Here is a 19,226-nt window from a genome sequence, read left to right as displayed (position 1 = left end):
CTCTGCGTTCTTCATCCCTCTTGCTCCCTCTGTTTCTTTCCCTTTCTCCCTCCCTCCTCCCCTCCTTTAGAGAAATAGCAGCAGTCTTGAGGGAAAAAGAGCTCTCTGATGGAGGGAAGGAATGCAGCGCTGAGAAGCTCAACAAATCAATCAGAGCGCAGCCAGCCAACAGGCTAGTGACCGCTTCGGCCCCACACTGACCAAAGAGCCGCTCTGCAGCCAATCACAGGCCGGACAATGCCCTGCTTTCTGCTCCCCACGCCCTTTTGCCCCCCAGCCTTATGGCCAGCATGGGGGATGGGTCAGGAGGGGCAATAGCACTACCCTGAAAGCCTTATCTCCTTAAATCACTCAATCTGAGGCCTCACCCACTGTGAGTGCTATCTGCCTTCAAACCCTCAGAGACTTTTGGAATGCGTGGTTCTAGAACTCTCTGTGCCGCTCTAGAACACAGGTAGCTATTGTGAGGACCGACAGCAAGCCATTGTTGCATCACAGACAGAACCCTGGGTTACGTGACATTCCAAAGGCAACAGTGTTCTAATACTCCTCCAGATGCTGATTCAAGATAACTATAAAGTGCAGATCTCTCAAAGGTGCTAGAGGTGTATATTCATAAAGGATCAAAAAGCATAAATACAGTCAATACGGACAGCGTGGCTACCAAGCTGTGGAAGGCTAAAACGTATCCAGAGATCAGCTACTGGCTGCTGATAAAGAACCTCGTTCAGATACAAATTCTATCTATTCCCTCAGCATGACAGCTGTTTCCCTTACTGAACTCAAACGTTCGGATTAGTGACAAGTGTGAATAAAACGTACAGTTTATTTCCTACACAGCGCTTTAAATAAAACATTAAGCAACCTGGTTAACTTAAAATTTGAGTTCACTGAACGTCTAATATTGATTTGACAGAAGAACAAGTTAAGTGGTCCTTATTAGTCCCAAAACGGGGAAATTTCACCTCCGCATTTAACCCATCCATGAAGTGAAACACCACATACACACCAGTGAGCACACACACACACTAGGGGGCAGTGAGCACACTTGCCCGGAGCGGTGGGCAGCCCTATCCACGGTGCGCGGGGAGCAGTTGGGGGTCAGGTGTCTTGCTCAAGGACACCTCAATCAAGCACTGTCTGCGCTGGGGGCCAAACCAGCGACCTTCCGGTCACAGAATTTTTTGGAATTTAATATTAAGTTCACAGTGTTGCATACTAATTTATATTAAAAGTTGCATAATTTTGTTTACAGCGTGCTCAACAGTCGGTGCGCTTGTCCCGTCTGTTCAGCACAAGACAATATACATGGTGAAATAACAATCCCACCATCTCTCTAACATATTCCATATTCTCTTGTCTTATGGATCAGATTTGGGGTGAGACACTAACTTTAACATGTTTCTGCAGTGTCTTAGAGTGTCCCATTAGCCCTCTCTCTCTGCCTGCCAGCCTGTAACCCCTTCAGCAATCTACGGCGCCCTCTGACCTCTCCGACCGCTGCCTGAGGAAACCATGGAAACTTTTCATGTCTGGCACACAAGGAAATAAAACTGGGTGATCCGTTAGTTCGGAATTTGTCAAACATTTCATCTCCAGCTCAAACTGGGCAGGTTTGCTCTGCCTTTATTCCTGTTATTGCACATCAGAGTCCCGCCGTGACTGAAATATCACTTAGCAACCGCAGCAAACATACACAGCTGCTGTACAGCAAAAAAAAAAAAAAAAAACGCTTGCAATTCCACAGGAGTAAAAAGTATTCCGCAGGATAGACGTGATATGGGAATCATATCTGTGCATCAGACGGACGTTTAGATTTGGGCGATATTTCACTCCGATATTCTTTAGGTGATGGTGGGCTACTGCTCTGAAATACCCCTATTTGATCTATTTGACTACATTTGATACCCTAGAAAAATAAACGATCTCTGTAACTTCTTTGTAACGTGAACCCAGTTGGATTTATTCTCAACTCACTTTATAAGCTTTGGCAGAGCCGTACATCAAACACATCAGCCACAAACTGAGAAACTGGTGCCTCACCCAAAGCACTCTAGTGCTCTGAATGTGCTGGTCTGTGATGGTGTGGTGAGTTGAGAGGCTGGAAAAGTTACGTTCTGTGCCTTACAGTATATAATATATTTTTTATTTGGCTCCATCTTTTATCTGTGCTGTGATTGTATTCAAAGTTATTGTACACATGGATTACATATAAAAAGATAAATAACAAGACAAGCAGGTAAGCTACCAAAAACATGTGTAAAAAGTTGTGACCTGTAAAAGTTTCTCCTGTAAAACATCACCAGAAGTATTTTTCCTGGACCTAAACCTCTGGAAATAATGGGACAAGCTTCTTTACAGTGCTATGAATTTCTAGGAATTCTTAAAGAGCGCTTAGGGACCAATGGAAGAGGCCACTTTTCCAAGCAAAGCACCAAACACGACAATTCATCAGACAAGGCTGCATGCTGCTTACCTTACATCCATGACTGGAGACTGTGAGATCTTAACATAAAGTAGCTATGCTACCTTAAGTTTCATTAAAATGCTACAAGGCTATTATTCTTCTATTTCACAGATTATTTACAGGATTAACCGCCCGGTTCAATCGGATAGAAACCGTATTCCAAATGGCCTCAATTGGACTAGACTATTCCAATTGAGGTGTTTACATGGACGTATTCTATTCCGATTGAGCTATGTTGGATTATTAATGGATTCTTTGGTTGCATGTAAATGTGGATTTTTTAAAGGACAACAACTAAATAACTCTGGAAGCAACACATATTAAAAATCCTTAACCAAGAAAAGTAAAGCAAAAATCATAACAAGGCCCTTTTTTATACTTTGGACTTCTTTTTTAAAACCAGCAACTCATACAGGAACAACTCCGAGACTCCAGAGTGAACAGAATGGTCTCTGTGTTTGTGTGAGCATGTGACAGATACCTCTCCAGGCTGGAGGTGAGAAGACACAGGGCAAAAGGTCCAAAAGGTTCACACATATGGAACCATCAATCTTTCTCTCCCCCAGAACCTTCTACACACATTCCCTCCTCAAAACACTCTAAAACCTGTTTATAACGTTTCACCAACACGTTCTCCAAAAACACACAAACAGAGAAGAGAAAGCGCCCAAGCACGCTATAATTCAGCCCTGTTTGGAAGGTCTTCACACTGTTAAAGAGTCCAAATCAAATGTTCTAATTCTGGTTCAGTCAGAAAGAGACATGTCAGAACATGTTCTCATTCAGCTTTAGCAGCTTTCACCATTTTGACTTTTCCTAGAACCTCTCCAACCTTCCGCACAGAGCTATGGCTCAAAAACAGCTATCGTTTGCATAATTGCCCTTCCTTTGGTGAATAAAGGCCAGATGTCCCGGTCTGGTCAGTCATCTCTGGCCAAACAAATGCCCCTTAAAGAAGAGCTTTTCTTAGCAGAGGCAGTTGGGGGCAGCTGAGGGCAGTTGGGGGCAGCTAGGGGACAAAAGAGTCCGGAGAGAAAGGCTTTTCATTCGTCCTGGTGAGCAGCAGAGCAGAAAGCAATCGCATGGAGACCAGTAGCCCCTTTCACTCCGGGACCACCACTCCACAATAAAGTTAGCTATTCAGGAGCAATGGCATGAGAGAGAAAGTGTGTGTGTGCATGTGTTGCTTAGTTTGAGAGTGTGTGTGTAGGCACGTTTATCATTTAGCCTTTCTGCTCTTAGATAAACCTGGTAATATCTACCATCATCTACCAGCACCTTTGTTTTTACCCTCACGGAGTATTTCTCAGGTAGCTGCCAATTTTACGAGCTTGCAGCGAGGTAGCGGCCCTGCTCTAAATGTCCCCTTAAAACAAGCCAGTAAACAGCATCGGCTGCCTTTTACTGCAGCTACAGTTCATTACAATAAAAACGCAGTTCACTCATTTTATATAACACCACGTGCTCAATCAGCAGCCCAATGCATAACCAGTTACTTAAAGAAAAGTGGTGCCTGTAGTGTCACTGACCTGCTTTTTTGGGGGGCAGGGGGTTTTGTTTTTGTTGCTTTAAAACATTTGCTGCTTCTCCCCTCGTTCCTCACTAAGTTGTTATGCAATCTGAGGCTCATTCCAGCCCCGTTTTACAACATCTACCCCCACAGGTCTGAGTTGCAGCCTGCCAGTGCTAAACTGCAGGGTAAGTCCTGAGGGTGTGTATAATGAAACCTGAGTGGAGACAGGGAGATGTCCCTAAAGAGCCAGGCCTGCTGGACCTGCTCCTCTGACCACAGCAGAGGATACATACACCAACACACATCATATCAGCAACCACAATCCCAACTAGGGCTCGACTGCTAGATTGTCCGGCCAATATTATTGGTATCCGTGGAAATGCCACAGATAAAACATCAATACTTGTTCATTATAAGTTTGTTTATTTTTGTTATTAATAAATTCCTCTAGTAAAAGGGAGGATAGCTTGTCTGCAAAGCTGTTTTGTCTGTTTTAAGCTCTCATGCTACTCATTATATGCTTTTAACCCAACCAATAGCATGAGGATAACATGTAATAACAATGTAATAGATTAAAAATGTGTGTAAAGATAACACTAAGAGAACAGAAACGAACAAAATCACTAAGAATGCTGGAAAGCTCTGCCCTCAGTGTCACATCGTTTGTATTATGTGAGAGTGCTCAATAAGTTTTACGCCATTTGGCAAACAATAAAAGATAGGAATTTTAAAATTCACAGCAGACAAGTCGTAATCGTATTAGTCAGCAAATCACTGTTTATCAAAAAGTACCAGTTTGTTTGAAGCGTATAAAATGATTTGGGCTGATGACATCAGCTAATTTTCAGGCTTTTCAGCTCCTCAAAATGTTCATATCAATTGGCCCCAATCATAACACCCATGATAACTCCCATATGCACCATTGCTAAAAGCAAAGCATTCCTTTAGACGAACCCCACCCTGATCAAGAAGTAGTCACATAAAAGGCCCAGGCTTGTGAATAGGGGTCACCTACTCTACACCGCAATGCTCTGACCGCATCCTGGACCCGGCTACTAACCTTTCAAACCTGCCCGCCCTCATTTACACACCAATGGATGCATTCTCTCAGTATCTCCCCCCAGCTTTCAACCACTGGCCTCCAGCAATGAACGCACTCACCCCCCACCATGGCCTAACTAGGCTGCAGCAAAAGCGTTGGACATACAAATATTTCATTTCACAAATCTAAAACTTTGAACAAACTCATGGCACTTTAAGTAACTCAACATCAAGGTTAGAAAAGATTTAAAATGTTAGGCTGACAAAATCTATAAAGCACTTGGGTATAAATGAACCAGAGATAGTCAATTTTTAGAAGGATCAAAGGCCTAAAAAGCAATTACGATGTTTTTGATACTGCAGTAACAGAAAGCTTCAAACAGCAGTGCTACAAAGTTTACATAAATTTACCAGCTTCCTCAAACACCCTCCAAGTACAGTGTTTATATACAGGTGAAAATCAGCTGCTGTCAGCAGGACTGAATATGATCTCCAGGTGAAGCATGAAACCTGTGCTATGTTCCTAATGGGCTGTGACAGACCACTGAACTCAAAATTGAGTTTCACAGTACATCTGTTTCTGTTTCTTATTCTCATTGTTTACCCAAACTTACCTGAGTACACAGACCTTTCACCCTTTACAGTGTGAGCCCTGTCTGTCTCAATGACCCAACATTTGAGTAGGCTACTGTACGTAACATATGTCGCTCTCCCCACCTTCTCTCTCCCCTTGTTCTCTACTCCTACATGACTTACATGAAATCTGACCCACAGAAAGAAGCCAGAGGGAGATAAAGCAGGACTCCTACAAAGTGTAACCTAACAGGCGTGTTGGGTGTCCTTTGTGAGGTTATTTGGGAATTCAGAAAAAAAAAAGTTGACCTGATGCGGTATCGCTGATCATAGAGGTCATCAGAGGTCAACACCAAGGTATTTTATGGGTTTTAATATGCATGAGGGCAGCTAAGGAGCACGCTATACTATTACAGCAATCACCAGGCCACACAGCGAGTGCACTCTCTGGATTCTACTGTGTATCAGTTGCCAAGTGGGTAATTTGGGCACTTGGCAGGGCCAAGAGGACGTTTACGGGCAACGGAGATGGCATTTGAACTTACTTGCAATAGTCAGGCGAGCTTTCTGGCTCAGGATAGCTCCATATTTGTTCTGAGCAAGGCACTGATACGATCCTTCGTCTGATTTCTCTCCTCTTCGATTCTCCGCCTCTGAGAGGAAGAGCGATCCATTGGCAAGCGGGTAGACACGGTCCGTCTCCGCCAGAGGAGATCCGTTTTTCAGCCAACGGATATGAACAGGAACCTCCCCCTGAGCCTGGCAGTCCAATATCACCGCATCCTTACGCAAGACTGTCACATCGCGAGGCTCCTTAACAAAAAATAACTCACTGAAACAAAACACACCTGCAGAAACAGAGGGGAGAGAGAAGTGAGTACAGGGGTGATTGGACACAGAGAGGTGACTATTCCTGCACAATCCTCCACGCCTTGTTTCTGTGACAGAACTGGACAACACAGCACGGGAGTGCTTCACTCGTTCTTCATTCACTATTCCCTGCATAGTGTTTACCATATTAAGCCTGTGACAATTACCAAATAAACGCCTCACCGCAATTATTTGAGCTGACCACAATTATTTTCCACAGATGGCAGCTTTTACAGTAACAGGTTTACATTACAAATGAGAAAAGCATTTACTGAGTCATGTCATGGATGGTCTTATGCAAACAGCAGAAGTTCTCACCCCTGACTGGTGTAATAGCACTCTTAGTGCAGCAGTGAGTACTGTTTGTTTATTTGAACTGAAGCTCTGAGCTCTTTGCCAGAGTATCCACAGCTAGGAAGCAAGATAGCTCATCAATTTGGCCATTTTAGGCTTGTACTTGGAACAGCTGCAGGCACTGAACATAAAAGCCACTTAATAATTGTGTTAAACACAATTATTAATAATGCGATTCACTGTCAACTATAATTTCACGATCACGATACGTGTTATCTGTAAGAATAAAGCATTTGAAAACGTGATGAACTGCAATCGGCTGACCCGCTGCGTTCCCCGGTAGTCCGATAAAGAAAGCAAGCAGAAATGTAGTTTGACTCTAAAGCACAGGATCTCCTGCACACTCTGACTTTTGGGATAAAGCGCTCGGATAGCTGGCATCGTCCCGGCGGCAAGTTTTGAATCGGCTGCGTCTCTGTAACCACATTTGTCTTTGCGGATTATGCTGTACACCAGCCTAATCCACTTATCCACGCCTTGTATTGACAGGGAGCTAGAAGGAAAACGAGTCTGTCTGTTTCTTAAATGCTTTATTGTGCCTCCTGCATGAAATCTGAAAAGGCACTGATCCTACAGTGGCAGGCTGCCTTACACCTTCACACACACCAGAACTACGGAAGGGGGGAGGATCCCCTGATCATGCCAAAGAGAACGAGACCACCGCATCGACAGTTCTTTTATTTCCTCTGAAAGCAGTTTCCGTTTTGACCTTGTCTGAGAAACTTCTTCAACACAACAGAACGTCTTCCACGATATCTAATCGTTTTCCAGCACCTCTGAGAAGCTAATGTGACCAATACCAAAAGCAAGTACTGTAAATTCGTTTATCTAATCATAGCATAATGGATTACTGGAGGTAGAATTTACAACCATTTGTCACTGTGAAATTAGACCTCTGCATTTAACCCATCCATGCAGCAAAACACCCACATACATGCACACTAGTGACCACACACACTAGGGGGCAGTGAGTGCACTTGCCCAGAGCGGTGGGCAGCCCTATCCACAGCACCCGGGGAGCAATAGGGTTTAGGCGCCTTGCTCAAGGGCACTTCAGTCAGGGACTGTCAGCTGAGGGGATCGAACCAGCGACCTTCCGGTCACAGGGCTGGTTCCCTAACCTCCAGCCCACGACTGCCCGACTGTAGTTCTTGGGGATGCTGAAATAAAAGGAGTTAGAAGCACAACTTTCTTAGTATATTGAACATCTGTCAGCATCCTTAGTCTAAGATGATGAAGAGTAAGAGGTCTGGCCAAGCACAAAGCAGCCCAGACGCTGTCACCAACATAACCGAATGAAATCAGAGGCGTAGCCAAGGGGTGGCTGGGGTGGCCAGTACTACCCTAGGATGAAGCATGGCCACCCTACAGGCCAGAAGGTCGCCGGTTCGATGCAGACAGTACATGACTGAGGTGCCCTTGAGCAAGACACCTTACCCCACAACTGCTCCCCGGGCGCTGTGGATTGGGCTGCCCACCGCTCCGGACAAGTGTGCTCACCGCCCCCTAGTGTGTGTGTGTGCTCACTAGAGTGTATGTGGTGTTTCACTTCACGGATGGGTTAAGCGCGGAGGTGAAATTTCCCCGTTGTGGGACTAATAACGGTCTCTTAATCTTATTATGGTAACTTTTTATTGCAGCTCAATACATGTGAATGGCATGTATTGGAAAACGTTCTAACCATTAACCTGCACTGGACGCAACCTAAATGAATAACTTCTGCACTGAAACAATGTGACCCACTTAATTTGCTTGATTCGAATACATGATTTCCTCATGAATGGCTAAAACACATTACATCGACACAGTTCTGTCTTTCACTGATGGGTTGCGCTGCTTTTACGCGTTTGAAATGATGGACAGATTTAGATTTATCTCCTTTTACTGCAGTACTGTTATTTTATGATTACTTTAAACGCAGCGCCCCGCTCATGTCTCTGGGCCCTGTCTCATTCTAAAAGCTCCAGCTGCACCACTGCATGAGGTTAAACACATTAACACCATGCGCAGCACAGAATCTGTGACATGTCGAGCAAAACTTGGACTGCTTCCCCCACAAACACGCTTGAGAAGAAGGAGCCGGTATCTGCATCCAAAACTGGCCAAATGTAGGTCCACCAGACGTCCCTCTTCAGTTAGTTTGAGTGACAACTTTCCTCACTGGCTCCTCAAACTCAGCTCTGGCTCTGCCTAACTCAGTCCTGTGGTCAGTCCTCAGTCAGTGGCGGTGTCCACCTCACAGATATGGCCACATTATTACAGTGAACCCTAAACGTGTCTTCTGAGCTGCAGATGTGATGTTGATGGTAGTAAAATAATAATAAAACAACAGGTTTTAATAAGACTACTCTGTCTGACAAGGCCCTGCAGACACAGTCAAAAGGCAGCATAAGCAGCTTTTAGAGGGGGACGTCTGGTTCCTACCACCACCACTGTGAACAGTTCTGACTCCAGTCTCTCTAGAACGCAGCACCTCAGACCAAACCGCTCTGAACGACGGTCTAACCCATTTAATCATGCGGGAATTCTGAAAAGCCGGTGGAGCTGCCCTTCAGGGGAACTTCAGCGCGTATTTGTATCTGACCGCATCATAACTCGGAGCTGCTCCGCCGCACGTGCGCTGCACGAGAGGCAAACGCGCTCAGTGACTTAACTCGCTGGCTCGAGCGGCGCGCGAGGCAGGATATTTAAATGAGCTAGAAACGTCCGTTATATTTGAAAACGAGCAGCCGTTAAAAAGTCGGTTAAACGAAGCCGTTAAACGAAGCGCTGCGCCACAAACCGAGGAAAAGGTAACCTGGACATTGTCTTGATTGCATTATCCCACCGTTTCGACCGTCCTGAGCGGCCAAGTTTCACAGCGACAACGTGAGAACGAGTTATCGGCTCCTAGCCCGTGTTAAAACGGCAGAAACGACATGTTTCGTAAGTCGTAACTGGCAGTCAGGCTCCGCTTCGCTGATGTGACCACAGCAAATGGGCTTTAACTTCTTACTCGCGTTTTCCCGTTCAACTCTGGCGCCTGCACCATTTAAGGTGGAACGGGAAAATTCGACAAAAAGCAGCTCACGTCAGCTTCGCCAGCAGAAGGACAAGTTAACTAGCTCAACTTACCTGCGACTGGCAGAAGAAGTACTGCAAACAGCAAACGCTGAGAAAAAATCCCTTTAAAACGAGCCATTTATTTGAGTTGTCCGCGCATGCTAGCTAAGCCTACAGGCTGCTGCCTCTAACCGCTCTCTGAGGCGCAATCACTGAGGGCTGCTGACCTGGGAGGGGGACTAGTTTCCTTTAGGCGCCGAGCGGATGGACACCCCCTTTTCGGTGATGTGTTTCTCACGGGTTCCCACTGCGGAATCATACCGCCGCCAAAATTCACACGCACACACACACACACACACACACGCACACACACACACACACACACACACACACACACACACATATATATATATATATATATTTTTGTTGTTTTTAGTTTTTGTCATAATTTGAAAATACCTGCTCTTCACATTGTGTGTAAATTTCATGATGAATGGACCAAAAGAAACGGCCAAAAATGACTTAGAAAAAATTATGGTTCCATTGAATATATATATATATATATATATATATATGTATGTGTGTGTGTGTGTGTGTGTGTGTGTGTGTGTGTGAATGCATATATTCAAATGCATAAAATATGCTAATATTGATATGTGATTTAAGTTCATATCATTTCATTTATGATTGTTGAAATTGTGCTTATGCATTGCTCTTAAAGGAGAAGTCAATCGATTTTTCAAAAATTTGTGCATAATTAAATGGTTGAGGTGTACAGAGTCGTTGAGAGGTGGTTTAACCTGAAGTGGTGCTTTGTAGAGAATCTTACTGACTCAGATGTCTTTACAGTGGTGGTGATAGGAACCAGGGGTCGCAGTGTCTACAACACAAATATAGACACTTTATTTACTATCCAAAACCTGCACCTACACACGTCTCCTGAGATTTTATATGTAGTGCTGATGATGGTGAAGTAGTCGTGAGTCTTAAAGCTTTCTATTTTGACTTACAACACCCTGCAGTAAAATACACTTTGAGCCAAAACTTTACCACTAAACAGTGTCTCAGACATCAGGCAAGATGTATCTAACTACTTTATGTGATAACTTTCTGGAGGGAGGTGTTAAAGGTGAATGTCTGGTTCCTATTATCACCTCTGTGAACAGCTCTGACTCGGTACGTTTCTCTAGAACAGAGCATTTCGCACCAAGCAACTCTGGAAGACTTTTCTTTGAAAAATCGATTGAGTTCCCCTTTAACTATGCTCTTAAACGGACAGATAGGCAAGCGTCTCGCTTGTTCTGCTCCTGATCTGAGTAATGATATCCCCCTGTTTTTGTAGGCTTCTTTAATGGTTTATAAAATACATTATTAAGAATGTGGGCTTGTTGATTGATTAGGGAGCATGTGGCCTGTCATCATATACAAAAATAAAAGTCAGAAATATATTTTAAGTAAATTTTATTTGAACAACATAATTCGCATTCCACTTATCTTACATAAAATGTGATTTGCATGCTTTATGATTCATAAAAAAGTGATCTTGAAGTGCTCTTCTCCTGAAAGGTAGGCATACTAAGAACATGTCAAATCCTGTTCTAAATCAAATACTGACCAACCCTTATTTTATTTGGGTTTTTTTGTGCATGTGTCGTGTATAATCATAAACAAAAATGAAAATAATACATATTTTTAAGTTAAATGTACAAATATGTACTAAAATGTACGTTTCTGCTTGTGTAGGGAGATGGGCGATTAAAGAACTACATCATTTGTGGTTTGACTGAGTTTGGCCTTAACTCCAACTTAACTCACACTTTCTCCTCCCAAACCAGGACGAAGTACACAAATTCAGCTGTTCCTGACTGTGTGTGTGCTTCAGCACAATAACTGGCTCGTGGCGTTATCGATAAGGGCAGCTAGACATCTGTACGGGGCACAGAAATATTGATTGGTGGAAGAGGAGAGTGACCTCCCTTTGGCCGGCTCTGCCCTCCAGACCCTCTGACCAGCCGGACAAAAGGCCCAGCTGCGCTGTACTTCGTCATGCGGTACAGGCCTATCCTGTGATCCGATAGCTGTTCAGCAAGAAAGGGTAGGTTTCCCACAGTCACTTTATGGAAATTATATAGGATGTGCAACCGTATCAGCTCAAAGTGCTTTACAGACAGGTGATTAAACATAGTTATAGAAGATAGAAGATCTTTAGTATTTAATTAGAATCAGAAGAAAATGAAGAAGATTAAATTACAAGATAATCCAGTTTTAGTAAATGGAAGTTTAAAGAGACACGTTTTTAGATGCTTCTTAAAAGTGAGCACTGAGCTTGACTGTCTAATAAAAGGTGGAATTGAGCTCCACAGTTTAGAAGCAGAATAACGGAAAGAGCCTCTCCATGTTTTCTGTATTTTACAGAGTGTCTTTAGAAGGTCACTATCTGCAGATCATAGATTACGTTCTGGAACATAAACAGACACTCTGTGGTGTCAGCAGGTGCTTTAGGGTTGTTTTGAGCTTTAAAGACGAGTAGCAGAGCATTGAAATCTCTCCTGAATGATACAGACAGCCAGTGCAGTGCGATGTGATCTCTCCTTTTAGCTGTTGTTAGGATGCCGCTGGATTTTGTACGAGTTGTAAGGGATGTATAGTTTTCTTACGAAGTCAAGTAAGAAGAGCTTTACAGGAGTCAAGTCTGCTTGTAACAGATGCATGAACAAGTTTCTCTGCATCGCTCTGAGATAGAAAAGATAGTAACTTTACAGGAGAGGGCAAAAACTTGCTTTACTTTCAGTGTAAGTCAATGGAAACAGATTTTATTTTAAGCAGTTTTGGGGCACTTCGATTGGTCCGATCCTCATGAAGTTTTCACACAATGTGACGGACAGCTGCTGAGCTCAAATGATGCAGACAAGTAAAAATTGGAGAAAAAAAAATGAAGCGACATGTTTTTCATTGGACAGAGATGTTATGAAACAAAGTTCAGTATTCGCCCAAGACTGTAATCTCTAATGACATGGCTTAACCTAAGAACTCCCAAAACATCCAAAGCAACCTGGTGTGTAAATCTTTAGTATGCATAGAATTCAAACAGCGAAAACAGACACACTGTGAAAAATGACAGGTCAGTTCAACTTAAAATGATTCAGTAACTGATTTCATGGCTTTTCTTGAGTTGAGTCAACTTCAATTCACACAACTCAAAGGTCTTAGTTGGGTCAAAAAATCTCCAAGCTACTGTTTCTAGATCTGCATCTCGGTTAGAGAAACTAAACTGAATGTGTCTTTTTTTTTAACTCAGTTTCCCCACTAGCTGGCGCTCCTTCTGTCACACAGTCCCATCTGGCATATTCTCCTCTTGGGTTTCTGGATAATGGACCGCTGTGGTATTGCTGGGATTCAAACTCACAACCTCCTGATGTTGGGATGAATTATTACACAGCTGCACCACATGTAAAACAACACATATTTTCTCCAGTGTTTTAAACATTTGTAGACACAAAATCTGAGCTGCTTCATGTGTTCCTGAGTGGCGCAGTGGACTGAGCCGTCTACCCAACAGGAGGTTGTGAGTTTGAGCCCCAGTGATGTCACAGCCATCCACGAGTGTGTACTCAATGTCTCGCAGGATGGTGTGATGGAGGGAGTCTTAGCTGGTGAGGAAGTTGAGTATAAAAAAACAAGTTCATTTTATTCGCAGAACTAAAAGCATTAAAAGAACTTTTGGCTCAACTGAGAAATTTGAGTTGTGCGTCCTCAAGTTGAGTCAACTGAAGAAAAGCCATGTAATCAGTTACTATATCATTTTGAGTTGAGCTGACCTTTTTTACAGTGCATTTTAAAGAATAACATATAGGGTAAACTTTGTTAATCCAAAGGGGACATATAGATGAGTGACTTTTATGATTTTTTTTGACCGGTGGGGATGGTATCAAAGTTTTATTACACACTTCTATAACCTAAGAACAGCTCAATCAGTTTGCATTGAAGTCCCTGTAGTTACTGAATAATAAGCCTTAGTGTGTAATAATCCTGGGATTTTAAGGCGTCAGTTTGCCTTACGCAAATGCAGACAGGTCTATTAATCAAGGATATAAAGGGGCACCGAAAACTAGCACTTAACACTGTATCACTCAGCCTCATCAGTTTCCACAGAATTCATGATTTTGTTTACTTTTTTTGTGTTTCTATCCATCAAGGTGTTCTCACACTACAGTACCCAGCATGCATTATGCAAAAGAATTACATGCCCCTCCCTGCCCCACAAAATGTGGAAATAGAGAAATCCTCAATGTAGCGGCCTAAATATAGACGTGAAATTTGGCTCTAGTGATCCAACTGAATGCTGGCTAGAGGAAAACAGAAACATCTCAAACAGCTTCAAAAACAATCCAAAAGCGTCGACTGCTTTGGGATTCCTCCCACCTTCAAGATGCATCATCAGAAGGGGGTTTTCTTAGTCTTTAAACCAGAAAATCTGACTTGAGAAACTACTGCAGCACTGCTGTAGGATGTAAGTAGACATGTTTACAACAGACATAGCGATCCTTACATGTTTAATTTTGGCCAGAGTGACCCTTTAAATCCAAACCTTTACAGAAAATACATAAAAACATACTCCGTGTACTTATGCACAGTCTTAATTCATTTGTATCTTTCTGAATGTTTTCAAATGATCATATCACTGCTGTCTAAACAAAACCTTACATCTCCATTTTTGTTGCTTTTCTGTTTTTGACTTAATTTGAAAATGCCTGTTGGCCTTTACATTGTGTGTAAATTTCAGGATGAATGAACCCAAAGAAACAGCCCAAAATGACTGGGAATGAAGTCTGGTTCCATTGACTTTCATTAAAAGTAAAGTATGTTTTTTTCCTCTGTTGTAAAGTTCCCAGCTAGGAGATATAGATTTTATTCTGACAGCAGAGATAAGGAAAAAGATCATCAAGAATAAAACAACAATTAATAAAAAAATCTGACACTACAGAAGAAGAGCACGAAATGCACAGTGAAGGTCATTTTGTAGATACAAGGTTTTGTTCCGATCTCAAGTATTATAGTGAGGAAAGAAAAGTGCTTTTAACACTTATTTCGTAATTCTTTTAAGCTTCGGTTTCATTCTGTTGTGTTGGTTTGGCCCCAGGACTGTTTTAGCGATCCTCCCAGCTCTCACCTTGGAGCTTTAGCATTTTGTTTTAGACTAAAAGCGTTTAAAAAGAGAAGAATAGAGCCTAGCAAATGTCAGTTTATATACTAATGGAGGCCAAATGCACCTCCACAGTTATATACGGAGGTCAGTACTGATTTTTTTTTTAAATAAAGTTTGTTTTTTATATCTATAATTACTTCTATTTATTTTTAGTTGCAGTAACAAGACTTTTTCTTAAGGACAGTTTTACATTATGTCGTCCAGAATATCTCATCAGTATAAGTCCTTATTTATCATGACCTGCCCGTGTGAGAGTGATTGAGTTTGGCCTTTACAGCTGCCAATATGCTAATATGGATCAATACAAGCAATAGTCATAATCAACTCTTTGCTTTAGGAAAGGAGATCCGGCACCCATATGCACAGACCTACTTATTGGTCAGGAAAACGTGTCTGTCAACTGACCAGAGCCCACCCCCTGCCTTAGACCCTCTGCACTGACCCTTCAGGGCCTAAGAGGCTGAATGGGAGAGTGTGTGTGACCTGTCACCTGACCTCTGGGCTGGGGGTGGGATAAGAGAGAGAGAGAGGGAGAGGGAAGAATGGGGGATGGTAGAGGAGAGTAGAAGAGAAAACAAGAGCCATGTCACTCACTGCTTTCATGAATGGGCCTCCCTGTGCTTTGAAACATCCCTCTGAGGGACGATAGTGCAATGAGCCTGGACACTGGCTGGATGGCTGTGTGGGCTTTGAGCCTGAGTGACTTTCACACTTACTGAAAAGTTTATCACTTGCTGAGAAGTTTCATTCATACCAAAGAATATGATCTTCCTATAATAAGTGAGAGCAGAGCCATGTGCAACACTATTATTTATTTCTTCTTTTCCTTATTTTTTTCTTATTGTTCTGCCAGATTTTTGTCCTCTAACCATCCTGATGCGCTTGTATACAGCTTTCTGAATGGACAGGTTTTATACCATAATTGTTAAATTGTGAGCTAGATGGCAATTTTTTCCCCATAGGAATTAATATGGGGCAAAAGTTTGTGCTTTCGTCACAATGATACAAATACATAAGCAACACCCTATTAACCACGTAGGATACCATAGTAGCCACCTAGCAACACCCTAGCAACCACCCAGGACAATTTACAACACCTAGCAGTCACCTGGAACACAATTGTGGACCCCAAGCAACACCCTAGCCACCACCTGGGATACCATAGCAACCACCTGGAAAGCCAAAGCCTTTAGTCAGGGAACACAATTGCACCATAATCTATTGAACTGATATTTTGTCAGTTGTATTGACTCCACACATGCTGTGTCATCTCCACGCTTTTTATTGTATTTTTATGTTTTAAAACATTCGGTTATTAAAAGGTACAAATCTGTACTTTCCCACTAGGAAAACATATTTAAGGTACCTTAAAACCACTGATGTTCCTTTGATGGTACATTTACATTGTTTGTACTTTGATGAGTGAAAAATGTACCCGGACAGAACCTTTATTTCTACTAGTGTAGCAACATCCTAGCAACTACATTGGGTCCCATAGCAACCACATAGCAACACCAAAGTAACCACCAAAGACACCATAGCTAACACTTAGCAGCACCTTACCAGCCACCAAAGATACCATAGCAAGCACTTAACGGCACCTTAGCAACCACATGGAATTTGCTTAAGCTGTGCAATCACACCGCATTGTGTTCAGGAAATGTACTTTTCTAGTTGTAAATCTCTTTATTACCTTCATAAATAACCGTTTTAATCTATATTGTTTCAAACTATTAATTTATAATCACACGGGTGTGGGCAGTAACTAGTTCGGTTTACTTGGCCACGTGTGCTGAAGTACAATTCTTTTGGATTAGTATATTTAGAGGATAGGCCTAATATTCTTATATTAGGTGAAGAACATCATCTACTCTTTTTTTGCTCAGTTACATTTTAATCATTACTATTTAGTTCTTAATCGCTTCTTCATGTTGTGTTGGCGACACAATCTGCTGCTCAGAGGTCACATTTATGACTCTGTAGCTTTAGCATTTTATCTTAGACTAAAAGGATCCAAAACGGACAAAAAGCCAGGAGGTACGAAGAAGATCCAGAAGGTACTAAGAAGTTTCACTGCACTACTCCACTGCCTTCCACGCTTTGCATTGCGCTTGGTGATGTAAGGCTTGGATGCAGCTGCTCGGCCATGGAAACCCATTCCATGAAGCTCTACGCTGTTCTTGAGCTGATCTGAAGGCCACATGAAGTTTGGAGGTCTGTAGCAATTAACTCTGCAGAAAGTTGGTGACCTCTGCGCACTATGCCCCTCAGCATCCGCTGACCCCACTCTGTCATTTTACGTGGCCGACCACTTCGTGCCTGAGTTGCTGTCGTTCCCAATCGCTTCCACTTTGTTATAATCCCACTGACAGTGGACTGTGGAATATTTAGTAGTGAGGAAATTTCACGACTGAACTTGCTGCACAGGTGTCATCCGATCACGGTACCACGCTGGAATTCACTGAGCTCCTGAGAGCGACCCATTCTTTCACTAATGTCTGTAGAAGCAGTCTGCAGGCCTAGGGGCTCGGCTTTATACACCTGTGGCCATGGAAGTGACTGGAACACCTGAATTCAGTTTATTGGATGGGTGAGCGAATACTTTTGGAAATATAGTGTATCTAGCAAACTATATTCAAGATATTACACCCTAGACTCTTAAAAAATATGGTTCTTCAAACTTCTTTAGTAAAGACAAAGGTTTAATTTTGAATCACGAGTTCTGTATAGAATTATTTGATGCTTAAATGGTTCTTTGCATGGTAAATGGTTCTGCAGATTGTGTTGTATATGATTCTATATAGCAAAAAATGTTCTGCCTTTGTTACAATGTTAAGCTTTTAACAATAGAAGAACCTTTTGGAGAAATATAGAACTATTTTCATACTCAACATGTTCTCCATCAATATAAAGAACCATTTAAGCATGAGATGGTTCCATAAAGAACCATTCCCTTTACTAAAGAGCCATTGTGGAGCCTTCTTTTTAAAAAGTGTATAGGCATATTTTAATCGTGTTTATAAGAACTAAAGTTTTAGCTCACAGGATTGTTTGAAGTTTGTTTTGCACTTGGAGAAGGAAGCGTACTAGTGAAATGGATCCGATGCACTGCAGCAGTTTTTCAGTGGTGTGTAGAGACACTGGATAAATAAATAAATAAATAAATAAAACAGGCCTTGCTGTTTAAATGAAAGTGTGCTAACTGGAAAATACTAGCTCCCACTCATTATTAGAAACATCTGCATGCATGGAACAACTAGAAACACTGTGTATTATTAAAGTTTGGAGTGAAGCTCCCTCTTCTGGTTGAAAAGCATGTTTACCTCAATGCCATTGACGACTTCACTTACTGCCAGAAGATTAAACCGACAAAGAACACATAAATAAAAGAAATTCACACAAATAAGAAGAGACATTTCCATTTATTTATTTGTATTTCCCCAAAATATGCTGCCATTAACATTGGCATGTGACCTGATTAAACCATTATGATTTATATTCCAGATTAAAGGCATGTTTTCTCTTGAAATCAATCAATTAAAAAAAAATGACTTTTAAGGAGCGCCAAAACAGTTTGATCCTCAGGACAAAGGGTAGACTATTCTGTTATAGCTTCTAAATATGTGATAAACTCTAGAGTCTAGACTTTTAAGAAAACAATAAGGATTCACTTCAAGATTTAAACATTTGATCGCTTATACAAGACGACAAGATGAAGGCATTGAAATTTAACAGTCATATAAAGCAGAAGAGCGAGAGAGAGAGAGAGAGAGAGAGAGAGAGAGAGAGAGAGAGAGAGTGAGACAGAGAGAGAGAGAGAGAGAGAGAGAGAGAGAGAGAGAGAGAGAGATAGAGAGAGAGAGAGAGAGAGACAGAGAGAGAGAGAGACAGAGAGAGACAGAGAGAGACAGAGAGAGAGAGAGAGAGAGAGAGAGAGAGAGACAGAGAGAGAGAGAGAGAGAGCGCGAGAGAGAGACAGAGACAGAGAGAGAGCGAGAGAGAGACAGAGAGAGAGAGAGAGAGTGAGAGAGAGAGAGAGACAGAGAGAGACAGAGAGAGAGAGAGAGAGAGAGAGAGAGAGAGAGAGAGAGAGAGAGAGAGAGAGAGACGGAGAGAGAGAGAGAGACACAGAGAGAGAGAGAGAGAGAGAGAGAGAGAGA

General features: G+C 42.3%; 1 protein-coding gene across 1 annotated transcript in view; it reads right to left on the bottom strand.

The window, feature by feature from the left end:
• Positions 1–10,038, bottom strand: part of prtga (protogenin homolog a (Gallus gallus)) — a 50,470-nt gene extending 40,432 nt beyond the window's left edge. Inside the window, exons 1-2 of the mRNA XM_017704995.2 lie at positions 9,933–10,038; positions 6,140–6,442 (exon numbers count right to left, since the gene is read on the bottom strand). Of these exons, the coding sequence (XP_017560484.2) occupies positions 6,140–6,442; positions 9,933–9,999 (370 nt within the window). The 5' untranslated portion in view covers positions 10,000–10,038. The remainder of the gene's footprint in view (positions 1–6,139; positions 6,443–9,932) is intronic.
• Between the last annotated feature and the right edge of the window lie 9,188 nt (positions 10,039–19,226).

The sequence above is a fragment of the Pygocentrus nattereri genome, chromosome 7, assembly GCF_015220715.1.
Source record: "Pygocentrus nattereri isolate fPygNat1 chromosome 7, fPygNat1.pri, whole genome shotgun sequence".
Taxonomy (NCBI): domain Eukaryota; kingdom Metazoa; phylum Chordata; class Actinopteri; order Characiformes; family Serrasalmidae; genus Pygocentrus; species Pygocentrus nattereri.
The sequence above is the reverse complement of the archived record's forward strand: the minus strand, read 5'-3'. Positions and strand labels throughout refer to the sequence as shown.